This window comes from Martes martes, assembly GCF_963455335.1.
Source record: "Martes martes genome assembly, chromosome: 9".
NCBI classification, from domain to species: Eukaryota; Metazoa; Chordata; class Mammalia; order Carnivora; family Mustelidae; genus Martes; species Martes martes.
In genome coordinates this window covers 42,664,369-42,688,808 of record NC_137896.1, presented here as the reverse complement: position 1 = coordinate 42,688,808, position 24,440 = coordinate 42,664,369, and the positions used below count along the sequence as shown (strand labels likewise).

Sequence of the window (24,440 nt, the reverse complement as noted above, 5' to 3'; positions counted from 1 at the left end):
TGAAGCTGGAAGAAATAAATAGCGTCTGGCCTCTCCTCCCAGAACTGGAAGCTGTGAAACCCTTCATTAGTGTGCAGTAGAAAATCCTGTACTCCTTATTTCATCCTGTGTGTCTCTAGAGCGGCCTCTGAGGCCAGGAAACAGCATTAGTCAGAAGCTTCCTGGATAATCTCTTGACATGTCTCATTCACACAGCCATGAGAATGCCATACTGGGGCCAAATTGCACTCAATAAGCTATCCATCCTTAAAACAATCTTCATAATCCCACCATGTTCTAAGGCGCCTCAGAGTGTTGCAAAGGCTCTACAAACGACCTCTGTGGGTCTGCCTTCCATTATATTTCTGGTAACAAAGGTAACGTAGCTACCATTTAATAAGCACATACTATGACTGAGGTTGCAGCTGTTTACGAAGCTTTACTTGGCTCGTGATTACCACATCTCTGTGAAGTGGGCATCCTGACTGGCATTTTACAGACAGTGGAAATGGGGTTCAAAGAATTTAAGACACTCACCTGGCACCACAGAGGTTGAAAGTAATGGAATTGAGATTGAGGATCTCCTCTGAAACCTAAGCTCTTACGTTACTGCCAATGGCTTCATGCATCAAACGTGTGTTATTTTTCCTAGGGTTCTTGTATTTACAAAGAAGAGACACAATGTGCAAAGAGGCACAACTGGGACAATTCTCACCTCACCTGTGACCCTCCCAAGGTGAGAAGAGTCAAATTGCTCCACCTTGACCAAGTGAGTATCAGGAAGGTCAAACCAAGAGCTAAGCCCACCTCAGAAGATGTCAGTCTGGCTTATGATTTTTCTGTAGAGGGTAAAACATGGCTTTAGTAATAAGATAGGCATAAAGGAAAACTGAGAAGTTTGTTTGTTTGTTTTCTTCAAAAAGAAACAAATTTGGGGGAAGAAATAAGGTAACAGAGACTAGCTAGCTGTTCACCAGATCTCTCTCTTCTTTGAGGGCACTCTGCTAATATATACAAATCCCAGCCTCCTTGGAAGTGAGGAGTTGTCATGTGACTGAGCCCTGGCCAGTGGCGTGTGAGCAGGAGTGAGGATCTAATCCCTTAAACTCAGCTATGCACAATCTTCCATGCCTTTGCCTCTGAAAGCAGAGAGAAGCACAACACCCTTGGGAACCAAGTGTAAGCCTGGGAAAGTCTCAAAATGGAAGGCTTCAGAATCCATGGACCATCTCTTGCAATAGTGCCACCCAAAGGCCAGAACCTTCCACAAGAACGAAATCTTTAACTCTGTTAAACCCTCACATCTGCAGGACTTATTTGTTACAGCAGCTACCCAATCTACTTCAGTAAGGAGTTTGATACAAATTAAAGAGCGGATCACAGTAAGTTCCTAACTTGATGCACTTAAGAGTGTCAACACCTATTGTGTGAGTCATTATGAAAATCATAACTGCAGAGAAACATTGTTGAAAGTTCTGTAAGCTAGTATAATAAAGAATAGATTTTAAGACTTTTTAAAGGAAACTTTAGTTCTTTTTTTTTAAAGATTTTCAAAATTTATTTGACAGAGAGGGAGAGAGAGAGCAAGCACACATGCACAGGTAGGGGGAGCAGGAGAGGGAGAAGCAGGCTTCCCAGAGAGCAGGGAGCCTGGCATGGAGTTCAATACCAGGAACTCAGGATCATGACCTGAGCTGAAGGCAGACACTTTACCAACTGAGCCACTCAGGTGTCCCTAAAAAAACCTTAGTTCTTTCCTGGGTTCACCCAGGGATAAAACACAGAGGCAATCTGAGATTTGCCATTCTTAATATTTTGTATATATTTTGTTAAATAAAAAAATATATATATTATATATGCATATTACATGTATATATATATATTTTTTTCTTAAGTAAGGGCCATAGCCAGTGTGGAGCCCAATGCTGGGCTTGAACTCACAACTCTGAGATCAAGACTTGAGCTGAGATCAAGAATCCAACACTTAAACCACTGAGCCACCCAGGCACCCCTAAAATGTATGATTAAAGTTAATTTCACCTGCTTCTTTTTACCTTTTTAATGTAGCTACTAGAAAATTTAAAACTACATCTGTAGCTTGTATTCTAATTCTACAGGACAGTGCTACATCAAATCATGTAGATGTCAGCTATCTAATTACCTACATGTATTGAGTATCTATGTATGGAAGTTTGGTGGCAGGGGGCTCTAACCTGTTTCTGACAAGTGCTGTGACCTTAGGAAAGTTATCCATCCCCTCTGGATCTTTTTTTTTTTTTCATGTAAGAGATGAGAGATTCAGACTTTTCATATTTTGTAGATGGGTCATGCCCAGCCCTATGATTATAGACCAACTGACCTTTTTAAAAAAAAATTTATTTAAATTCCAGGTACTGAACACACCATGCAAAATTAGTTTCAGGTGTACCTATATTGATTCAACACTTGCATACATCACCCAGGGCTCATCACAGCATGTATGCTTCTTCATCCCCATCACCTATATCACTCATCCCCCCACTCACCTCCCCAGACCAGCTGGCCTTGATGTTATGGTTTAAAATAAAAAACCAGTAGGACTCCAGCACTTAACTTTGTTCATGACCTGCAACCTGAACCAGTCTGTGTTGCCTCCCAATCTGTGGACATACTCATCCCTTGAACTTACCCATATTGCTTCACTTATATGGACCTCTGGCTTTCCTCCTCTACTACAATTCATACTTGATTCTCAGATCATGTACTTCCTGGACATTCCAGTAGACACCTGATCCAGTAAACACTCCCAACATGCCCCAAAGGTACCTACAGCATAGGCCCAAGGATCTTAGACCCAACTAAGCCACACAGAGAGAGGGAGATGAGCCCTTTTTCAAAAGAACATCCAGTGATCTCAGAGTGAGACCCATGCCAAAGGCTATCATTTTAAATAGCTCTTTCTTCCAAAGTTTATTTGAAGGAGGCGCTCTGAGGAAAAGCTCATTTCCTTAAAACATCAAAGAACTAAAAACCAAAAGATGGTAGATTTTTCTGGAGACAGGCTTCGAAGTGTATAAATAAAATTCAGCAAAGTGTACAAATAAATACTACAAAGAGTTCATTTCTGCTACAGTTGTCCACCACTCTCAATATTACATTTAGCTAACTTAATTTTCCATGGATAAAATTTATTCAAAGTTAAATTTCACTTAATAGGTCATCTGAGTAAACAGTTTCAAGTGTTATTTGCCAAAAAACAATATGTTTCCAGGCTCTAAATGAAATCGGCAGTGTCAGGCTAAGAAAACAACCTTAAAAATTCACAGAGGACTGGAACAATTGCAGAAAAATTGGAGCCCAGAGCTTAGTCTTTTTCATGCAGTTCTGGAGGCACAAAAAATTACCAATTTCCACCAAAACCATGTCTTGGAGGGGCAAGGAAGAATGCCATTTAAAAAAATCCAAAATACTGCAAAAGAACATGTCTTTAAAGTGGCAGCTGCCATATGACGAATGTGTCATCTTTGTGTTATCACACCAACCAAAGACAGCACTGACATTATATTAAGCACCCTGCATCCTGCTTGTCCCCTGGGCGGGTGCTCTGGACACCTAGTTTTCAGAGGAAGGCAAAGAGGGAGATGGGGGATGGGGCAGGAGAGAGGTAGAGGAGAAGAGGAAAGGGGAGAGAGGGTCCAAGGAGGGGGTGAGGTATGACATGGAATTTTGCAAATGCAATGAAGTTATTCAGGAAAACGGAGCAGGGCAACTTGGGGTGGATGTCTTCATGAGTCTTTCTTTCCTGAAGTGTTGTGGAACTACTGGATTTGTAAAGCGGAAGAAGTAGAAAGGATAAACTAGTTGCAAGCCTATTTCACAGATGAGGAAATTGACATCTGAGAAGCAAAGCAGGCCCCTATCCTGAACAGAGAGTACACCCAGGATGGAGATCATTCCATCTCCAGGCTCTGAATATACTTACTCTAATGGCACCTAAAGCTATGGGTTCCTAGAACACAGTCTGAGAAGCCCAGTGACATAATGAGTAGCACTAGGTGTACCTTATGACAAGAACCAAATTAATTCTTGCCTACGACCCTGACACCATTACTCACATGGTTGTGGGCCATGCTGGCATCCCAAATGCTCAGGTCCCCTAGTAAATAATCACTACTCTGAGCACAGAGCGAAGCCTGATGCATCATCTTTGGAAGTACACTCTTGTTCTGCTGACATCATCACAAAGCGGAAGGGAGGCCAGTCCAGAAACCACATGGCTTCCTTCCTAGCCTCTACACTGAAGACTTTTGAGAGCAGACACTACTGCATTCAACCAGTACAAGCAATATTCATTGCCTCCAGGGCCCTCTGACCTCTTAAGGAAACCTGGGTGACTAGGCCTTGGCTCAGTCCAGCTCAGTCCTGCCCTCCCACAGTAAGTTAGTGGTAGAGAAGATGAATACTACTGAATTTAAATTCCAAATCCGATGTTATGAGTGCTGTTGCTCTCAACACTTTTGCATAAAATATCTGTTCTATGAAAATTGAGAAGCAGACTTCCAACAGCATTCTAGAAAGAGCACCAAGGCTACTGGGGGTCACCTGTGTCTATGGTCACATTTTGACCACATTCTTGTAGAAAGAGAGCATTCCTCAGAGGTGATGTGCTTATTACCATAGCGAGATCTTTCAAGCTTTTATGTACTAGAAAATAGTGCTTGAACCTCACAGCCCAGCTTCCTGATGGGTCAAACCTGGGCCACCTGAGGATGTGGCCTGTTGACAGAACCAGATGAACCGAATGTGCCCATTCCTATGAGGAGGGGTTAGAGAAGGTAGTTCCATGACCCACCTGTAATGGAGGAATGGTTGCCCCCAATAGCCAGCAATTCATGAGGGAGCTCCTACTACAGAACTACCACACACAGGGCACTAAGCTGGTCATACTTCATGACTTCATTACCAATTCTCACAGCAGTCATGAAAAGTCAGAATGATTACCTCAATTTCTCACAGAAGCAGAGAGAGGCTCAGAAAGCCTATTTTGCCCAAAGCCCACAGCTGGGATTCAAATCCAGGGGAGAGTGATTCCAAAACCCAGGAAGAGATGGGGCTCTCAAATCTACATGTCCACTTTATATCCTTGAGGTGCTTGCAATTAAGCTGGAAAGATGGCAGATGGAAGCTCTAGACCAGCCCATCCAATAGAACTTAGTGTGATGATAGAAATGGTCTACGATCTCCAATATGGTAGCCATGACCCATACACAGCTATTAGGTGTTTGACATGTATCTAGTGCAGTTGAGAATCTGAATTTTTAATGTATTTAATTTGACTTAATTTGAATTTAAGTCACCACTGAGTGTCCATATTGGACAGCACAGTTAGAGACATTTTGCACCAAAAACATTTAGCAAAAAGAATGGTCACAGCAGCCTGGGATGGTCAAGGCAGGTCTGGTGAAGAACAGAGACTCCAGGCAGGCCCTTGCTGTGTCAGGACTTAAAAAAGACCCCTCCTGTTTCAGGCATGATCACCTTCCTTGTGGTCTTTGGCTCTGAGGTCAGGGCCCCAGAAATCAAGCCCAGTTCCCATAGCCCCCAAATGAAGACACTGAGAATGTTCCTTCTCAGTCTTTATTCTTTCTGGACTAGCTCTAAGCATTATGGGCTCTTGTTCTCCTCCTGCTACTCTCTAGAAGCCCTTCCTCCTCTCTCCCCCTATGCCTTCCCTGTCAACACCAAAAACCTGGACATCTTCCTTTCTGCCTGGGGGCTGAGTCATTTCCTCTCTTGAAATGGTTTTAATGTGTTTTATTCTTCTACACCCATCACTCTGAAAAAGATGCTTCTTGATACAATGAGCAATGCCACTCAGAGACAGCATCACCTCCCCCAACATACATCTCTCAAGAGGGATCAGAAGCCCCTTCCATCACCATTGGCCCTGAGCGTGGTGGCTGACCTCAACCCGAAGCCAGTCACTGTACTGCGAGTGACTCCATTCTTTCCCATACCAAAGGTATACCAAAGGTGCCGACTGGCCTCCTCGTCTAGTCTTTCTAGTATTTCTAGTCTTCTGTATTTCTAGTATTTCTAGTCTTCTGACATCTCGCTTACCACCTGCCTCTTAGTTATCAGAAGACACTGAAAAATATTTGGCTACATGACCAGATCAGCAACCAGGGTTCTTGCTGCATCTTTCTACAAAAGGCTCTGTTGGCTCAGTGGGGCACTCAAACCCATCACATCCATTTTTGCTTCTAGCTCACAGAGCAGCCATGTGCTTCACTAACCTTCAAGGGTATTCCTTCAGAGCATTTAGTAATAGCCACAGTGACCCCTGAATTCTCCAGCTTGAGGACTATAGATGATGTAGCATTATGGGTTGTTGTGGGTTTGGGATGGGGGGATTGCTGGTAATTGATTTTTAATTCTTTCCAGCTCTGCCTAGGAATGGACTATTAAAACTCTCAGTATGGTGGTGAAGGACACCTCTATCAAAAAAAAAAAAAAAAAGGCAGACGCACAACTTCACAGAGCACCTTCTGTTTTCAAAGGTCTAAGGTTCTTTGGACTGCAATGAAGACTGTTTATATCTTTACAGTGTGACACTAAAAATGAGACTGGCCTTTGGATGTGGGATCAACACATGGTTGAGCTTCTGACCCCTCAGAAGGGGCACGCATGGGGCCCAAGTTCCCACCATCCATGGAAGGGAGGTCCCAGAGAGCCAAACAGCCCAAGTCAGGGTTGGCAAAGTAGAGCACAGGCCTAATACTTCTCAGTGCCTGTTCTGAATGATCTGTGAGCTAAGAATGGTTTTTTTAATGTGTAAAGGGTTATAAAAGGATTTTTAAAAAAAACAAAAACTATAGACATGGCATATGGGCGGCAATGGCTAAAATATTTCCTGTCTGGCCATTTGTGAGACAAGCTTGCTGACCCCTGGTCGAAACTAGCAAGGCCCTCAACCATCCAGAGTGTGCTTGCCTTTCCTGAGATTTGGTGGCCTGGGTTCTGACAATTCCAAGTCCCCCTCATTCCCTTTATGTTTGCTTTCCTTTCAAGATCAATATATTGGAGATAAAATGTTCCACAGCCTTCTGAGGAAAGACACAACAGATATCAAATATAACCACTGATAAGTGAATATTCACTTCTCCCAAGAAGACCAACAACACAGTTAAGGATATGGTTCTACCCCCTGTTTCTTTACTATGACAGAAACAAGGCTCCTGCTTAAAAACCACCCAGAGAAGATTACAGGGATCAAGCAAAGATGGCCAGAGAACATCCTCACCCATCCTGCTCCCAACTCAGTTTCCCACTTGAGAGCACCAGCCCCACATTCAATATCAGCACAGTCATGAGGGTTGCTGACTTTGACTTACCTTTCACCCACGCCCTAGGAAAAGAATGCAGAGGTAGAATCACACCTGAATGGCCCCCAGAATGTCCCCTTTCAGTTTCTTAGACACCTGCCCTAAATGTCCCTAAGATCTCTCTGGGTTAGAACTCAAAGGGAAACAATGGCGTCCAGCTCTTCCTTAGTCATAACCAGAGAAAATGGCAGCCGCTGCCCACAGCAGCAGCTGTAACTGTTACCTGGTTCAGTGCAGTTCTTGCTGCTCCGGAGTCCTGCATCTTCTGAAGTCAGAGTGTCATTCACCTGCATTAACTTCCTCCCCACCGTCCACTGTCGGTCTTCCCCTAGGAGGTCCATGAAGTCGAGGTCTGGGGAGACAAAGAGCATAACCACACATCACTAACAGCTGGGTTTTGGCCTTTCCCAATGCTGAAAGTCCAGCGCCTCCATCAGCCACCATTTGCCTTGGGTCTTATCATATCCCTCCTGCCTTGGGTCTTATCATTATACTCCATTCACGCAGCCTCTGACTGCCTGCGGGCTTCCTTGGGCTGCTGGATCCTGCTGGGTCTGACAGAGGCCGCCCTCAGCCACTGACTGCGAGGGACTGGTGTATTACTACCTCACCCACTCCAGCGGGATGACTTCAAGACGTGTATTCTAAACTGAATTACAGAATCTTCTCCACTGGGATTACGCTCCAGTTGTCTACAGTGTAACACTCCTGATAAAACACAATGTATTAATTGCTGTCCTTCTCTGCCTTAATTCCTCACTTCCAGTAACACACTGATATATGTTTTAACAACCAACTCTCTCTGGTCTGGAGGGGGGTGGGCGGGGGGGGGGGGTGTCCTGGTTTGGAGCCACTGGCCTATTTCCGTAGTGTAAATATTCTCATCATGGCCAAATTCAACATGACCCACGTTGACCTCGCTGAACACGGATTTGGGAAGAGATGGGCACAATTAGGTCCATGAAGTCAGCATGACTATTTCAAGCCCACCATCATCTACTCCTCCCAAATAAACCTCTCACAACTGAACACTTTCTCAGGAACTGCTTCTAAAGGGTTCCCCAAGCTAGGACACCATGACAACATCCCCAGAGTCTGGGCCAGTAAATGCTGCATATCAAGACTTCCACAAACAAGAGATGAAAGCACAAATGTGAAAACACTGAACCACTGAATGCAATACAGGAGGAGCAGGTTAACAGTGGTGAGGTCTCCAGCTGAGATGACTGTAGGGACCGACGTGCCAGGAGAAAGAACAAAGATGAGGGGCACATCAGAGGGGAGAAAGGAACACTTTCCATAAAGGACTTGTTGACCTTGAAGTGTCTGCGGAGCATGGAAAGGATGGTAAGCTGCCTGTGTGCACAGGGGATGGAGATACCTTAGGGGAGGGAGCTAAGCTACAGACAGCACCAAGAAGGTCATAAGCAAATAGGGAAAAGTATGAGACACGATGCATGGGGTCTTCTGGGAGGGGACTAAAGAGAAGAGAAGAGGTCATGGGGAACTCAACATTCCGTCAGAGAATGGATCATGAAAGGAAAGGAAAGAGGACAGGTAATATAGCATAAGGCAAGGTCAGCAGAAAGGGAATTTCAGGAGTGGCCAACGGCCTTGACCTACAGACAAATCAAGTAAGACAACGGCTAAGAAATAACAGAGCTGGACCTCAGAGAGCCACTGGGCGGTGGAAACAGCAAGTAAAGACGGTCTTTCTGGTGGCTTAGCACTAAAGAAAGATGTGGCGTGAGGCAAGGGACACCCCTTGAGTGTCCAGAAGTGTGGTGGGCAGAAAATGGATCTAAGTACAAGATATGGGCCTAATTCATGGGCCAAGTGGCCTTCACAGAAGGCCAGAGGGAGCATTCCATCCAGCCACATCAGTGTGATGTTCTGAAATGGGCAATGAAGAGCTGAACGTCCTCATACCCATTCCTCTATTTCCATGGTAATTTTAGTTTCCAAATGATTCCACCTTCATTGTTGAATTTGAACCTCACAACACTGGTTGGGAAAGCAAGAGGGAGCAGGGATGTTGTCCACTTTTTCCACTATTGTCTCTCTAACACCGAATCACTCCTGGCTCAGAGGAGGTGTTCAGTAAGTATGGGTTGAAAAAACTATTCCCATTTTGGGGATGGACAAAGTAAGACTCACGGAAGTTTCTGGAAATCAGAGTGCTTGTAGACATCTCACCTAAGCCACAGGACACATCTAAGTGCAGCAGATCATGCACCGAGGTCTTTCTCAGTCAAATGGAATCTGCTCTCAGATATAAAATCATCAAGGTATTTCATTACAACTTACACATATTAGCCAGAACAGCTATTTTAGACATCTCTCCCTCTCTTTCTCTCTCTCTCTCTCTCTCTCTCTCTCTCTCTCTCAAACAAATGCAGAATGTGGAGCCTAACGAGAATTAATAATCAGTTTAGTTTCTGAAATGCAATAGCCCACGTGGTGGCCACAGACATCAGTGTAGTCATAACTAAGAGAACAGTGCCAGAGATAATTCAAGGTGAAAGCAAGGCACTGGCATTATCTGGTTAACCTCCACAGTTAATTCTTAGGATTAAGAATGGTGACAGGCAGAGAAAATAATCTCAAAAGCTCATGAAGAAACAATAAGCTCAGTGGCCTGAAAATCCAACAAGCAGCCCTGAAATGTGAATATAGCACCTTATTGTCACAAACGATCTGCAAGTGTGCAGAAAGACAGCACATTTGTCTCAGGCTGGGTTTCCACAGAGGCCCCGGAAATGAGGATCTGAACACGGGTTTTTCCTATGGGGATGGGGGGTGGCCCCAGGAAGTACCTGTAAGGGAACAGGACCATGGGGTCGGGAAGGGGAGACAGCCAACAGATGATACGCTTCAAGCCAGTCACCAGAATGAGTCAACTAGAGCTTGGCTCCTCTGGAAAGCTCTGGGGGTCAGAGTAGACAGGCAGCTCAGATACTCAGGGGTAAGCAAGCTTAGGTACGTATCTACCTATTCCTGGTCTGCCATTGGTTGAAGGCTATTTCCGGGGGGGCATGAATTCCCTGGCACCTTGAACCTGGTACATGGGAGTCCAAGGTGGGCTCTAGTGCCCAGACAAAGGCCTTAGACAATGAAATGCAGATGCTAAGACTTAAACAGTACCAATGAGCACTGAAGAGGCAAGAACAAAGGGATATGGGCAGGGCACCGATGGCATTTCCCAGCCTGCATAAGATCCAAAGGCAGAGGTGTGCTACAGACCAACAGACTGGCCACTCTGCTGTTCTCACAATCGGGGTCAGAGAAAAGTGCTTTGTGGTACTACAATCCGAATGCTTAGGGAGACTCCAAAGATTTGCAGAGAAGCAAGTGTCCCTTCCAATGACTTCCAAAGTTCCTTCTCAGGCCAAGTTTCCATGGTTCTGTAATTCTGAAAGAAAAGCTGATACCAATTAAGAGATGTAAAAATAAAGCCAGCTATTGTAGCAGAAAATTAGAGGATTTTTTTTTACATAATGATTCAATATCTTCAGGCATTAGAGACTATTAAGGCAGCACCTCTGGATTCCAAAACCTACAAATTTTTATCTCAACAAAAATATAGTTGACCACTAACCACTGAACTACTAATGCGGAGACCAGAGTCTGAGAAAATCAGAGTGATGACAGCAAGTACTGCATTCACTTCCTTCCCTGCTGAGAACCAAGTGTAACACTATTATACCCCATTCCATCTGTTCTCACAAAATCCTGGTGAGGTCGGCAGGGGCAGTTGGTGCTGGGTCAACCTACCTCTGAAGTAAATAAGTCAGGGTAGAAGAGATTTGCCTAAAATCAGAGCCAATCCATAGCCAGCCACCCCATTTAATAGCTATTATGGCTTCCATTTGTTGAGTGTCTATTATGTGCGAAGAACTTTCCATTCCATCCATGTTTCATTTTACAGCAGTCTTGTTTTGAACCATTAGTTCCATTTGCAAATAAGCAAACCAAAGTGTGAAGAAGTTCAAAGACTCAACCAAGGTCACACGGCAAGCAATGAGAGGCAGAATGGGGATCTGAACCCAGGCCTGGTAACCCAATGGCCACATTCAGTCCTCATGCAGTCCATCTGGCTGCATTATTCAGGTACAGTGAGGCAGATCAGCAATGCAGCCTGAACCTTTTAATAGGTTAGGGGTGAAGACAGGCTCCCTAAACCTTCTTCCAGGAAGTTCATTTCCTCAGAAACCATCTGGAACAGTGGTGAGGCATACGCCACATGAAGCCGTCACAAACAGAAAAGAAAATGGTTCCAAAAACCCCAGTGAATGCATGGCACTCCACTTAGTGTGGCCTTCTCACAGACTAAGATAGTCCCATGGGTCATGACTTGGAGGGTTCTTTGGGGGCGGTGGGTAGAGGGGGGGCTGTGGGGAAGGCAGAGGGGACTGGAAGAGGCACCCACTTGGGTTTCTCCCCGCTCTCCCTTCATGCTTCTCCGGCTTCCTTGGACTCTCTGCCCCAGCAGACGCCGATCCACAGAGCTGCACTTGAGCAATGTCAACAAAAACATTTGGCGCCCGTCCACCGCATTCTTGGCTCCTCATCTGCCAGGCCCTGGAAGTCGCATGTTGGCCTAATTAGTCCGGAGGGAGGGGGTGCATGAGGAGGGAGGCAGGAGGCTCCCAGGTCCTGTGTCACCGGTGGAGGCAGCGTGGATGACTGTAGGCTCTGAGAAGGGGGAACGGGGTGGGCCACGGGGAGCGTGCGGGGTGCCTGCTGAAAGGGGAAGACATTCTCAAGCCGAGACTCAAGCCACATGCACTGAGGAAGGGAAGAAGTAGAGGCTGGATGCCAAGTTTCCATTACAGAGCTGTGTGCTCACCCTCTCCTGCTCTTACCACCCCCTTCGGCCTCTCTCTCTCTCCCTCTCTTGCTCGCTTGCTCTCTCTCTTCCCCCCACCCCTTTTTACTCCCTGGGACTGAGAGTGAGAGAACCCAAAGTTTTCTGACACCAAGAATGGATTTCCTTGGGTACCCGAGATCTCAGCCTTCTCCTGAAAATGAACACGCTTTCTCCTGCATGTAGACTTGTCCCACAGGGCTTCCGTCCTTCCCAAATACTGGCCCCAGGCCCCTCGGGGAGGCAGGGCTGTCCACTCTCTGAGTAGGTGACTCCCACAGACACACAGGCAGGCACAAACAGGCAGGTGTGCTGCTGCACCACGACTGGCAACACCACGACTGGCCTGCATGCCCCTTGCCTAGGCACCACACCACCCCATGCTCTCCCGCAGCGTTTCCACCGCCTCCCTGCTGCTGCTGGGGTTAAGCGGCCAGGCTGGGACTCGAACCCAGATCTGTCTCCAAAACCCAGGTATGTGTGTCCCACCTCGTCCCAGAGCTCCAGGAGCCCGGGGGACATGGCCTCGAGGGCTCACTTTGAGAGGCCATGTTAACTCTCCCCTCCCTGAAAACTAGAATCCTGCATTTCTTCTTGAATACTGGATAGAGAGAGCCACCACTCTGAAATGGTCAGAAGATCAGGACAACAGCCCCCCATTTGAAGATGAGGAAACTGAGTCCAGAATGCCTAACGCAACACTGAAGAAATAATGTCCCGAAAACTGAGTTAACGGAGAACAAGAGACGGAGCCAACGGCCGCAGGGACTGGCTCTGGCTCTCCAGGCTGGCTCAGCGCTCCTTATACCGTGGCTATAAATACCCCACCGCGGTTTACACAGCTGTCTCCACTCTCTGCGCCCCGGGTCTTCACCCTGGGGTTGGAGGTCAGGTTGTGTAGGCCCACAGCCAGCAGACCGCCTTCTGCAGATTCGGTGTGCAGGGGCAAGGTCTGCCGGCCCCCAGCGGCACCCTCCACATGGCCCCCTTCCTGACCCCACTCCTAGAGTCTCTCCAGGGTGAGCCCAGTGGTTCTCACTCTCCCGGGGTGAAGAAGGAGCAATGGGGGCGCCAGCTTCCTGCACGTGGATTTTCACACGGAATTTCCAGCTGAAAGAAGAGAGTGTGTCTCTCTGCACTGTTCTTGGTCCTTGGAAAGGAACACAAACTGTGGAGAGGCTGCGAGCGCTCCAAAACCACCAGGAGAGGAAAAAGCCAGAGGCTGAGCGGGCTGTGCACTGGTTCTTCTCCATTGCCTCAACGCTTCCAGAAAGACAGAGAAGGGTAGATCCAGAGGCCTCGGTGTGGCGGGAAGGCCACACACTCTGTTTAAACTTCTCCTCTCTCTAGCTGCTTATACACACCGTCCGGGGTGGTGGCGGGGCGGAGGGGAGACACTGAGAACCCAGCACACTGGGACAAGTTCTCCTCTTGCATGCACTCCAGCCACATACGGCATTCACAGGCTGCAGCTTTCACACTGAACTCAAACCTCCCAACACCGGAGCACAACACCTCTCCTCAAGGAAAACCCTGTGGAAAAGCTGAAGTCTTTCTGTCCCTCCACTGAGCCCCCCTTGCACTCAGAGGAGGAGTAACCCTGCCCCAGAAGCAAGCACTGCTGCTGATGCCCTGTCTTCTGGAGGTCTCCTGCAGAATGTTCTGTTAGCTACAGCATGGGCACCTCCTGGGGGCTGGATGGAAATGCAGATCTCCAGCCAGGGGAGACCCCAAAGCCTCACGGAGCACACTGGAGCCTGAGCTGCTGCTCCCACAGCCCAAGGGGCAGTCCTCCAGGCATCACACACACACAGGGAGGCTGCAGGGCAGAGGGAACCAGTCCCTGCCTGCCACTGCTGGAAAGCCAGGGCATCCGACGGAGAAAGAGAGGGCAGGGAGCACACAGCAGGCTACTAAGGTTTCAGGCCATGCTGTGGTGTTCAGTCGTGTCCTGCATCAGAAAGACCAGTTCCACTAGCAGTCTCCAAGCAAACCAACCCATAGGAGGGGCAAAGGAAGGCCCAGCTATCTCTCTACTCCCCCCTCTCCACCCCCCCCCCCCGCCTGCAAAGTCCCCCACCCCTGCTGTGCCTTCCCTTCCCTCCTCACACCAAGCCCAGCTCACTTACTCACCCCAGGCCCACAGAGGCTGGCAGAGCTCCTGCAAGAATGGCCTTGGGGACAAGGGCCTGCCCAAGGCACCCACCCAAAGGCATGAGTCAGGAGTCCAAACCATCCCCAGATACAGACTGTGCCATGGCCAAACAAAGGAGGCCCAGTTGTGAGACTCTTGGGTCCCTCACTGCTGCCAAAGGGAAGCCCTTCCTTCAGGCAGCCCTCCTTGACCTCCCAGGACCTCTCTCACCACAAGCTCCCAGAAAAAGAGCTACTCCTCCTTCAGGTCACATATCACAGACAGAATCATAACCTGTCCTTATTGCTCCTCCCTACCCTCCAACCCATATGTAAGCTCCAGGAATACCCAGCCTGCTTGGTTTTCCTCCTCCCTGTGTCTTTCTGTCCTGGAACTCAGGCAATGCTGGAGAGCCACAGTGCCACTGTGTTTCACTCAAGCCACCATCTGGGCGGGACTGGGAGGAATCCATGAATCCCCAGGAAAGATACCCAGGGGATTCTGTATCATCCCTCAGGGGTCATGCCCCTTGACTGGGGTGGGGGTGGGGCGGAATGATGTTTCAATGACAAGCCGAGAATTTTAGCGGCAAACCAGAACCAGAAATTCAGGATTACCAGATTCCTGGACAAAACAGTTCCCACTACAGCCTTGCTCCTCAAAGTGGTCCTGGGACCAGTTGCGTGAACATAGCCTGGGACCTTGCTAGAAATGCAGAATTCAGGGCCCACCTCACACTTCCACTGCATGGGATGTTGTGTTTCAACAGCTGACTCATGTGTACTATTTTACTCCTAACTTGTTCACAGACGTCATGGAACACTTGCACAGTTCCCAGTACAGTTCCCAGCTTGGTCTCTCCACCTCTGAAGTTGGAAACGCAGGAACCCCTCAACATCCTCAGAGACCTGAAAGGCCCCTCCCTGAGCACCACGTGAGCCATGGCCAAAGATGGCGCTTTGGCCCCCATGGAACTGTGTGGGCTCCCTGAGGCACTTCCGCCATGTCTGTCTCCTCAGATCCGTCCTCAGGGTCCTCTGAAAGGCTTGAAAGATCTGGCCCCAGCAGCCTGGTTTCAGAGCTTCTCTTTCAAACCTGCTCCATCATCTTTCATTGCCCTACTAAATAAAGCAAGTGGGTCTGTTCCAAGGACACCAGGGCTCGTGGTCATAAGAATTCACAATGTTGGCCATTTGGTGACTTGGGACTCTACGCCAGTTCTGCAACTAGCTCCAGGCTATTGGAGAAGCTAAGTCACTTTATCTCTGTTGCTGCTTCTGAAAAGTGAAAAGGCTTGAGTGATCCGACCTCTAAGTTTCCTTGAGCTTGGATTATTTTATATCCAGGGTACAGTCATCTGACCGAAGGTTATCAGGGTCCCATAGCACCTCCATCCCCAACCTTGAGAGTCATGCACTCCAAGAGGATGGGCTGTATGACTCGCTGAAGGGTGGGAAGAAAATATGAGAACCTCCACATTTGTATCAAAACTTCTCTGGCCTTCGTCCTCACCATGTCCATGGGGTGCACTCCCAAACACAGAGCTCTTTTTTCTCTCTGCATAAATGTCTTTCATCCTACCATGAACACAGAGCCTCCCAATGGTTTCTATGAACAAAACCAATAAAGCCATGAGAGTACCAGGAAATTGTATGGGAATTGAAATGGCTTTGAGGGATAAGGCGTTCAGGACAGGCTGTAAGGGATGAAGGCTGGCCACTGATGGTAGAGAGGGACTCTTAACCCTGCCCCCCAAATACCCTGTCAGCCTGGGCCAGACAATGGCTAGAGGTTGGCCCAGTCAAACAAACAAAAGCTTCAAATGTTGCTGTGACACTAGAATAATGCTTTAGGTGGCAGTGCAAGGTTCATCATGTTGGGAGGTGTCCTGGGTTGGGCTCTCCAAATGTTAAGTCTGCGATAAAGACTTAGGTACAAGTAGTTTCCCCTGAAGGGGATCCCAAGTAGGAGGGGGAAGGAAGAGTGGAAAGCAAGATAGGGAAATGAACACTAGATATATAAGGACACACAATGGAGGTTGCTTCTGCCGGCAACTATGGCATAAACCCACTAGAAGTTCAGAGATGCATCCAGGATGCCTACCTGAAGGAAGAGGGCTGTGGTTCCCATGGCCCACTAGCTAAGAGTTGCCCTGGGAGCATGAAACCCCACAAATTCTGGCCAGCACTTCTGAGTAGGCCAAGCTAGTTCCCACCTACTGGGAAAGACCTTGGGCCATGCTTGAGGGCCATGACAACAAGAGTCTGAACTCACCCCAAACTACCCCCTGCAGCTGCAACTAGAACTGGAGAAAGGCTGAGGGGACACCAAATGACGTCAGCTACCAAAGGTAACCTTGGCCTCACCTTGGAAAGAATGCCTCTTGAAGAAAGTGGGATGATGTGATTGGTCCAGAGCCACAGACATGTAGATTTTCCAATAATGTTTTCCTTTCCTTCTCTCCTCTCACCAGGGAACTTGACGCCAGAGCTAAAATATTCTCTTGATGCCTCAGAATGAGAAGGACAGGACCAAAGAGAGGTCGGCCGGTGTGGTTTTCATTTAAGCACAAAGCCACTTGGTCCTTCTCACTTTTTCCTATTCATTGGCCCACTGCTTGCCCCTTTCCAAGTTGGAAACTGAAGCCAGCCATCAGAGAGAAACAAGGTTGAGTGGAAAGAAAGATAGGATCCGTTCATCCCCTCTCAGGTTTCAGTCCCAAGTCAGAGATCCAGCATCAGGAAAGGGAAGACAGGGAGAAAATACATGAATGGCCAGACTGGGACAGGCTGACGCACGCAGAACCCTCCAGGCTACCACCTGCTCCCTGAGCAACGGGCAGGTTTGCTTCTCACCTTCCAGCCAGAGAGCAACATCTCCCTTCACCCTGATCCCCAGTGAAGCCTGCCAAGTGTACTTCTATGGATTTGGGGTTGGCCTAAAGAATCAGGCTCTGTTTATTTTCTAGAGTCCTGACAAGTGCAGACTGCCAATAACTTCCCGCTGAAAACATTTGCTGAAAACGACAATCAAGGTTCAGTATTTAAGACCTGCCATGTAGTTCCACATCGCACTTGGTGCAGTTTACTCTACGCATGCTGTCCATGCCCTTCCCTCCAGCCCAGGTGCTCTCCCAAGGTGAGGCCCTGCCACTTCAAATGCTGAGAGAGACCCTGTCCATCACAGCCACCGCCAGCCATGGTCAGGAAGCCCTTTGACAGGGTGCCAGAGAGAAAAAACCAAAGGCCTCTTCCAGTGTTTCTAAAAGTGAAGGAAGTAGGAAACAAGAGACCGGAGGTCAACAAAAGGACACACACAGGCACACGGGCTGAGAAGCAGCGATGGAGTGAGGGACTCTGGGAGCCGAGGAGCATGCCCATCACTCCTGTAATCACGTCCGAGTGGCTCCAAGGCAGAAGGATGAGTGGGCAGTGGAAGGGCAGGGGGGTCACAGACACAGTGGGTGGGGTTAGCAAATGACCGTCATGGCCAATATCATGGACACTGTGGCCCTTTTCTCCAGATCTCTTCCACTCCTCCCCACTGGGTAGCAGTAGCCAGGTATGGAGAAGGGGTGGCCTGACCCCATCTCATCCCCAGGGATGGGCTCACAACCAAAACGTTTGGTTAGGGAGTGGCAAATGGTCCTGTTCAGGTTAGTGAGACACAGAGGGGAGGTTTTTGCCGGCAGCCTCTGGGAAGGAAGGCCTCTCACTCTCCAGGCAGAGCTGCTCATGTCCTTTTTCTCTCTCCTTTTGGGTGAAGAGGCAATTCCTAGAACCTCATGAGCCATGTTGCCACCAGAAGAGCAGGTCTTGGAATGCAGCTCATATAAGGAAGGGAAGAAAAGGGAGAGTGGGGGAAAAGTGGGTCCCTAAGGACATCACTGGTCCACTGATAAGCCTACCTGCAGATATGCCCTCCAAAAAAATCCCCCAATATGTTGGGCATTCTGAATTTTTTATTTCCAACAGCATGGAGTGCCAAGACCGATGTATCAGACTAAACCTTTTGTTAAGAAGATAACGAGTACTCTCAGGAGAAGTATCACACTCTAGTCCAAACCACAGCTGGGCAACTCTCTAACCTACATGACCATACCACCACACGGACTTCTTCCCGGACACTGCCTTACACATACAAACTGGGCCACCGATGAGCCTACCTAGACACAAAGCTTCCTCCTAGGAACAGTGAGAGCTCACTGCAAAGTCCCTCCCCGCCTCAGGGGTCAAACCATCATGAAGTAAGTGGGGCACCTGGTGTACTCCCACTTCTTCCCTCGTCGCCCATCATGACAGCCCCGCAGTCAGCGATATGGCCTCCCAGCCCCAAACAGAAGCAGACAGAAGGCTAGTAAGGATGAGGAGTCCCTAGAATACACTGCCACCTCTCCGAGAGGATGCCCCGTCTCGGAAGAGTTCCACGAAGCCATGAAAGGCGCATCTAATTTCCGAGGAACCCGCAGCCCGAGATGAGCCTCGGGAGGGGCTGGAGGCTCACAGAGAGCCTTGCCCCGCCATCTCCGGCTTGCAGGGCCACCCTGACTTGGTGCTTAATTAGGAACATGCTGCCTCTGTGACTCGAGTTGATCCCATCCCCTCCGATGACAAGCGTGAACTGTCGCTGCTGCCAGAGGAGAAGCAGGAAGTCACGGAGCGAGGACAGTACGTCCCTCTGTGACAGAGACGATCACCCCACGGGAGGGCAGAGCTCCAATAATCATGTCCTGTACAGCGATGATGCCCCAGGCCTTCTCCACAGGGCCGCAGGGGAGAGTGTTCTCGTCCCTTCAATCTTTTATGAGAAGCAATAAACTAGAAAATTCTCATCCACAGAGGTGAACAGAACAGCGCTTTCCACAGAGGCTTACAGAGGATGCTCAGAGTGTGAACTGAGACATTTTTGTCTCTCGGGCTCTTTTTATCTTTGGTTCAGGTTTACTTAACTCCACAGAAACGACTTCCCTTGTTACTACTACTGTTTCTAAATAGAGTACAGCTGTACCTTCAGCAGTATAATAGGTGGACCCTCTGTGAGCACCACATAGCCGGACCCATACAAAGGTATACATGTATCTGTGTTCATCATAGGGGCGACCCTGCACCTGCCTACCTCATGTCAGGCATCATTTGGGGGCATTTTTGTAGTGTCTCAATACCTCAGGTCATTTTACAACAGCTCTGTGAAATGGGTGCTGTTATCCCCGCTTCCCAGGTGAGAAACCGACAGCTCAGAATCTAGGCCATTGATCTGCCAAATGTCCCAAGCTCTAAGACTAGTCCCTGCCTGGGACTGGACTGCAGGGAGCACTTTGTCCAAGGTCAGCACGAGAACTGTCCTGGCAGAATGAAGGTGATCCCCTGAGGGACACAGGCTTCTTAGCAGCAGAGCCTGGCCTGGCACACCCATCTTCCAGCTCCCGCTCTGGGAACCCTTTCTTTCCCTTGACCTGCCCTAAACTCAGAACACCTGGATTCTTGCCTCAGTTTCACTAAGAGGCTCTTTTGCATTACATTCCCATCCATGTTTCCATCTGAGACATGGCAGAGATAGGACTGTTTTGTTTTAAGGAACACATCAATGGGAGAATCATGAAGAGATTTCACCAGGGCTTAAAAAAAAGGGGGGGGGGACTATAGTAAAAAGTTAACGGAGGAGTCTGGGTGGTGAATTCTGAGTGTTCCTTCCATGTGACTCAATGGTTGAATATTTCCATATAAAATGTTGGAGGGGAAATAATGTTACAAAAAAGGTGCCACGGGGCAAGAACATCAGTACCATCCCCCTTACAGTATCTGGGAGTGGGAAAAAGAAACACAATGGCCATGTGGCCAGGACCGGTATGGATGAGGAACCCATCTAGATGGGGCAGGGTGCTGGCCACTGGGTGATCCCAACACCTTGGCTGGTTCCAAAACAGGATGGGATGCTGCTGCCCAGCACTGCTTGGCCTCCAGACAGCGCCCCCCTGCCTAAAAGGCCTCAGAGACCTCGTGGCCACCACCAGACTGGCGTGGCACGGACACAACAGCCAAGTGCGCCACAAATGCCCGGCACAGAGAAGAGAATGTTCGGCGGCGTCTGGTGGGTGGAAGCCCTCCATTCTAGAACCAACAGTCGTGAACCCCAGAGCCTGTGCTCCTGAGACATCCGGGCATTGGAGGCAGGACATCCCATTGCCTCCCTGCCTGGCCGGCTGCACACCTGTTTCCTTCCCTCTGCAGGAGCCACAGTCTGAGGTATCTTCTCCTCAGAGGCCTGGGGGGGCCTTCCCTCGGCAGCGAAGCCACATCAGCAGAGTGTCCTCTCTCGGGAGATCCACGGGAAGATTATCTTTGAGCAGCTCCATTTCCAATCCCTCCTCTGGATATCGCTGTTACAAGAAAACCTACCTGACTCTAATTTAATCATGACGTGGGCAATCTATCGCTGCACTAATATTAAAATGGAAATGTGGTGCCATGGCATGCTCCTTTGGTGCACTTATTACCAGGATGAGATAGGGTCTTGACATGATTTGCCTGGTGTCCTGGAAACTCTGGATTTCCACAGGCAGTGGAGTTTCGGTCGAGTTTTCTGTCTCGTGTGCTTTATCCCCCTGTACAACCTCCGTGTCTGCTTATTCTTCTCTGGGGATCTCTGGAAAGCTCACACTGAGTGGAAAAGCTATGGGCAAGGGTTTGCTCTTCTATCCTCCTCATCATTACTCTTTCTATGACTAAGTCTCTGTGACCGCAGCTATTTCAAAAGAAGCCCAGAAACTAAAGAAGTTTGCTTCTGCCTTACTCCCTGGAGAAAGGGCAAAATGGGTTTTTACAGAAAGCCCTTGCTTCTGCATGCCCTTACCCAAATGCTGGAATGGGCAAGAGTTCACAGGGGCACAAAGAAGCTCGTCCAGAGATGTGGGATGACAGGGGTCGGGGGTGGGGTAGGGAGCAGGTGGGACAGGGCTACAAAGCCTCCAGCAGCTGGGCCTCCCCAGGACGACGAACACTTTCCCTGACTGTTTAAATGAAAAGAGACCGAAAGAGAGGTAAAGGAGTTTAGGGATAACACTCCAGAGACCTACGCAGGAGCAGGTGCTGAAGAACACAGAAACTGACCAGGGCTCAGAGACTGTCAGCCTTCCAGGGGTTGGCTAAAGCAAAAGGGAAAGACCCGCTCACAGAGGAAATACAGCCACACCCAGGGGCTTACTTTAATGCACGCCGATACTCCTCTATTCTTGCCAGAGTCCAGTATCTCCACAAAGCTCTATTACTTGGGAGTCTGCACTTCCCTACAGCACCCAGCAAAAGGCAGCAGAGTGGCCTCTGTTGGGTCCAGCGGGATCCAGCCGCCAGAGGAAGCCCTCAGGCAGTTAAGGGGCAGTGTGCATGGAGTAAAACAAAAAGGTCCAGGTGAGGCCTATAGGCTCATGATTGAGTAAGTGATGGCCCACTAAGGCGATGGACAACCAGCATCTGGTGAGTAACAGCTACTGGGGGGACGACCGCAAAAAGACACTTGTGGAGATCATCTTTAACCTTCCTTGTAGACGAGACTGGGGGCCAAGGTTTGTGTTTTGACACTGAGACTTTGCGGGAAGGAAAGACACTCCCGCGGTCTCCGGCTGGGCCATAAGGATGTTAGGAAGCCAGGCACTGGCTCCCGTGAAGCCACACTGCCAACCAGCGATTTACTGCCTGTTCCTCTGGGCAGCGATGGCCCCAGAGTCAACTTTCCAAGAAGAGGATCGACTGAGGAAACCGTTGCTCAGGCTTAGACTGCCAATTTTTTAAAACAGCCCTGTCCACAGTTGCAGATGGCTCTGGTGGCTCATGGGGACAGGAGAAAGTGACGGTCTCAGTACTCAGGCTCACCTTATGTGACTCTGTGCCTCCTTCCAGGATTTCTCTCCAAAAACCTATTTTTGCAAATGGTTTTAAAAAAAGACCCAAATGAACCTTTTTTCAAGTTGGGTTTTAGCCATGGTACCAAGATGAGTCATCAGAAGTCCAAACCTGGGGATCGTTTTGTGGAAGAATATAATTTTGGAGCCAGGAAGGTCCTTCGAGAATGTGCAGTGCAGTGCGGTCCAACAGAAATATATTGTGAGCCACGTAGGCAATTTTGCATTTTCTCCCAGGCATGTTAAAAAAGTACAATGCAACGGGTGACATTAATTTTAATGTCTTTCACTTAACCTGATACATCAAAAATATTATCATTTCACCAGGTAAAAAATGCAAAACCTATTTTACCACCTTTTTTTGAGACATACCTTACCTGCCATAAAATTCACCCATGTAAAATGTACAATGACTTGGTTTCTGGTACATTCACAGAGTTGTGCAACCATTGTCGTGATGTAATTTTAGAATATTTTCAGCACCCCGAAAAGACATCCTTCACCTATCAGCGGTCACTCTCCATTACCCGCGGGCCTAACCTGAGACAATCATCATGTATGTTTTGTCTCTGTAGATCTGCCTCTTCTGGACGTTTCATATAAACGGAATGATACAGTACGTGGTCTTCGGTGACTGGCTTCCTTGAGTTCACATAAATGTGCTCAAGGCTCCTCCATGGCATAGCATGCCTCTTCAGGCCTTCCTCGCTTTTAGGTGCTGAATAATATTCCATTGTGTGGATAAAAATTATTAGTGAACTATTTTATGTTCTTTTTTCTGTACTAAGCCTTCAGCGGCCACTGTGTATTTTACGCATACATCAGCATATCTCAGTCAGACGTACTGCTCGGTGAGCCCAGTGTTAGTGCAGATCTGGGCTCTGTTTTCTTTGGGGGTGGTGACTGTGGCTGGGTGCCCAGCCGTTGTCCCACTGGGCCTGCACCCAGGCTGAAAACAGAACGACGGCCAGCCAGGTTTGGAGTGTTGCTGAGAAAGAAGAATGTCTGGCCTGCTGGGTTTTCTTCCCTGTCCTCCCTATGTGGCCCAAAGTGTTGGTGAGAAGGAAGCATGGTGCCCTTGGATGGGCCTGGGAACATGCAGATTCGGGATATCTAGAGCTCAAACCCACCTTCTCCCTAAAGAAAGTACCTCTCCACCCTCCCGACGAGCTGACTCCTGAAAGCAACAGCTGGTGAAAGGCAACCAAGGTTAAACTGACAGGTCGCTATGAAGAAGCCACTCCACTTCCCCGAAACCCCTTGACAGAGGGACGGTACATATATCCCCTACTTTATGGGGTGCTTGGGAAAGGAGATGGAGACACGTATGAGGAGGAGATCTCTGCTGGATTCATGAGAGTCCATGAACTTCCATCCCTTATAAATAAGTTGCCCCAAGGATCCCCACCCAGGGAGTCAAAGGCATCTATTATGTACGGGCAAGGGCAGGTGCATCTTTCTTCTGCATGTGCTACAGGTATAGTAACAAAAATAATAATAGCAACCACTTCTTGCACCAGAGGGTCTTCTAAGTGGTTCACATACAGCAGCTCTAATTCTCACAACCACTTAGGGGTGATATCATCATCATCACTGTTACTAGTACTATTATTATTTGCATCCGAAGATGAATAGAGGATGGCACAAAGAGTTTAATTAACTTACTCAAGGTCACAGAGCTAAGAAGCAGGACAGCAGTCATCTGAACCCAGGCAGTCTGGCTCTGGAATCCAGGCTCCTTACCACCACGTGCCCTCGAGGAGCCTGGGACATCTAAGGAGTCCAGGGCACTCCCGATGGAGCCTCCTCCTCTTGGACGGACCCCCTGAGACCTCCCAGCCCATGCCTTCTGGCTCCAGAGAACATCTGTGGGCACCCTTGCCTGGATTTCCCATGCTAGGGGGATGAGTCAGGAATGACGAAAAAAAAAACACCAAACTTTCTTTTTCTTATGAGCTATTATTACTTGTCATCACGCTTGTTGTACGAGCCACAAAGGTTGAGACTTATTAAACTGGGAGGCAAGCTGTTGAGTTTGTTGTTAAGGAATGACAGACCACAACACTTGGATTCACTGCTTTTGTCCTCAAAACCATGCCCACCCTACCCCACCGCCGGCTTCCTGAAATCCCTGTCCGACAAGAGAGCAAGCGGCCCATTGAGCATGGGAAAGGCAGCTTCCCCACCAGGGAGCTCTCCTCC

General features: G+C 48.5%; 1 protein-coding gene across 1 annotated transcript in view; it reads right to left on the bottom strand.

Moving 5' to 3' along the window:
- SLC24A3 (solute carrier family 24 member 3) overlaps positions 1–24,440 on the bottom strand; it is a 486,596-nt gene that overhangs the window by 420,250 nt on the left and 41,906 nt on the right. Inside the window, exon 2 of the mRNA XM_080814074.1 lies at positions 7,567–7,695. Coding sequence (XP_080670200.1) covers positions 7,567–7,695 — 129 coding nt within the window. The remainder of the gene's footprint in view (positions 1–7,566; positions 7,696–24,440) is intronic.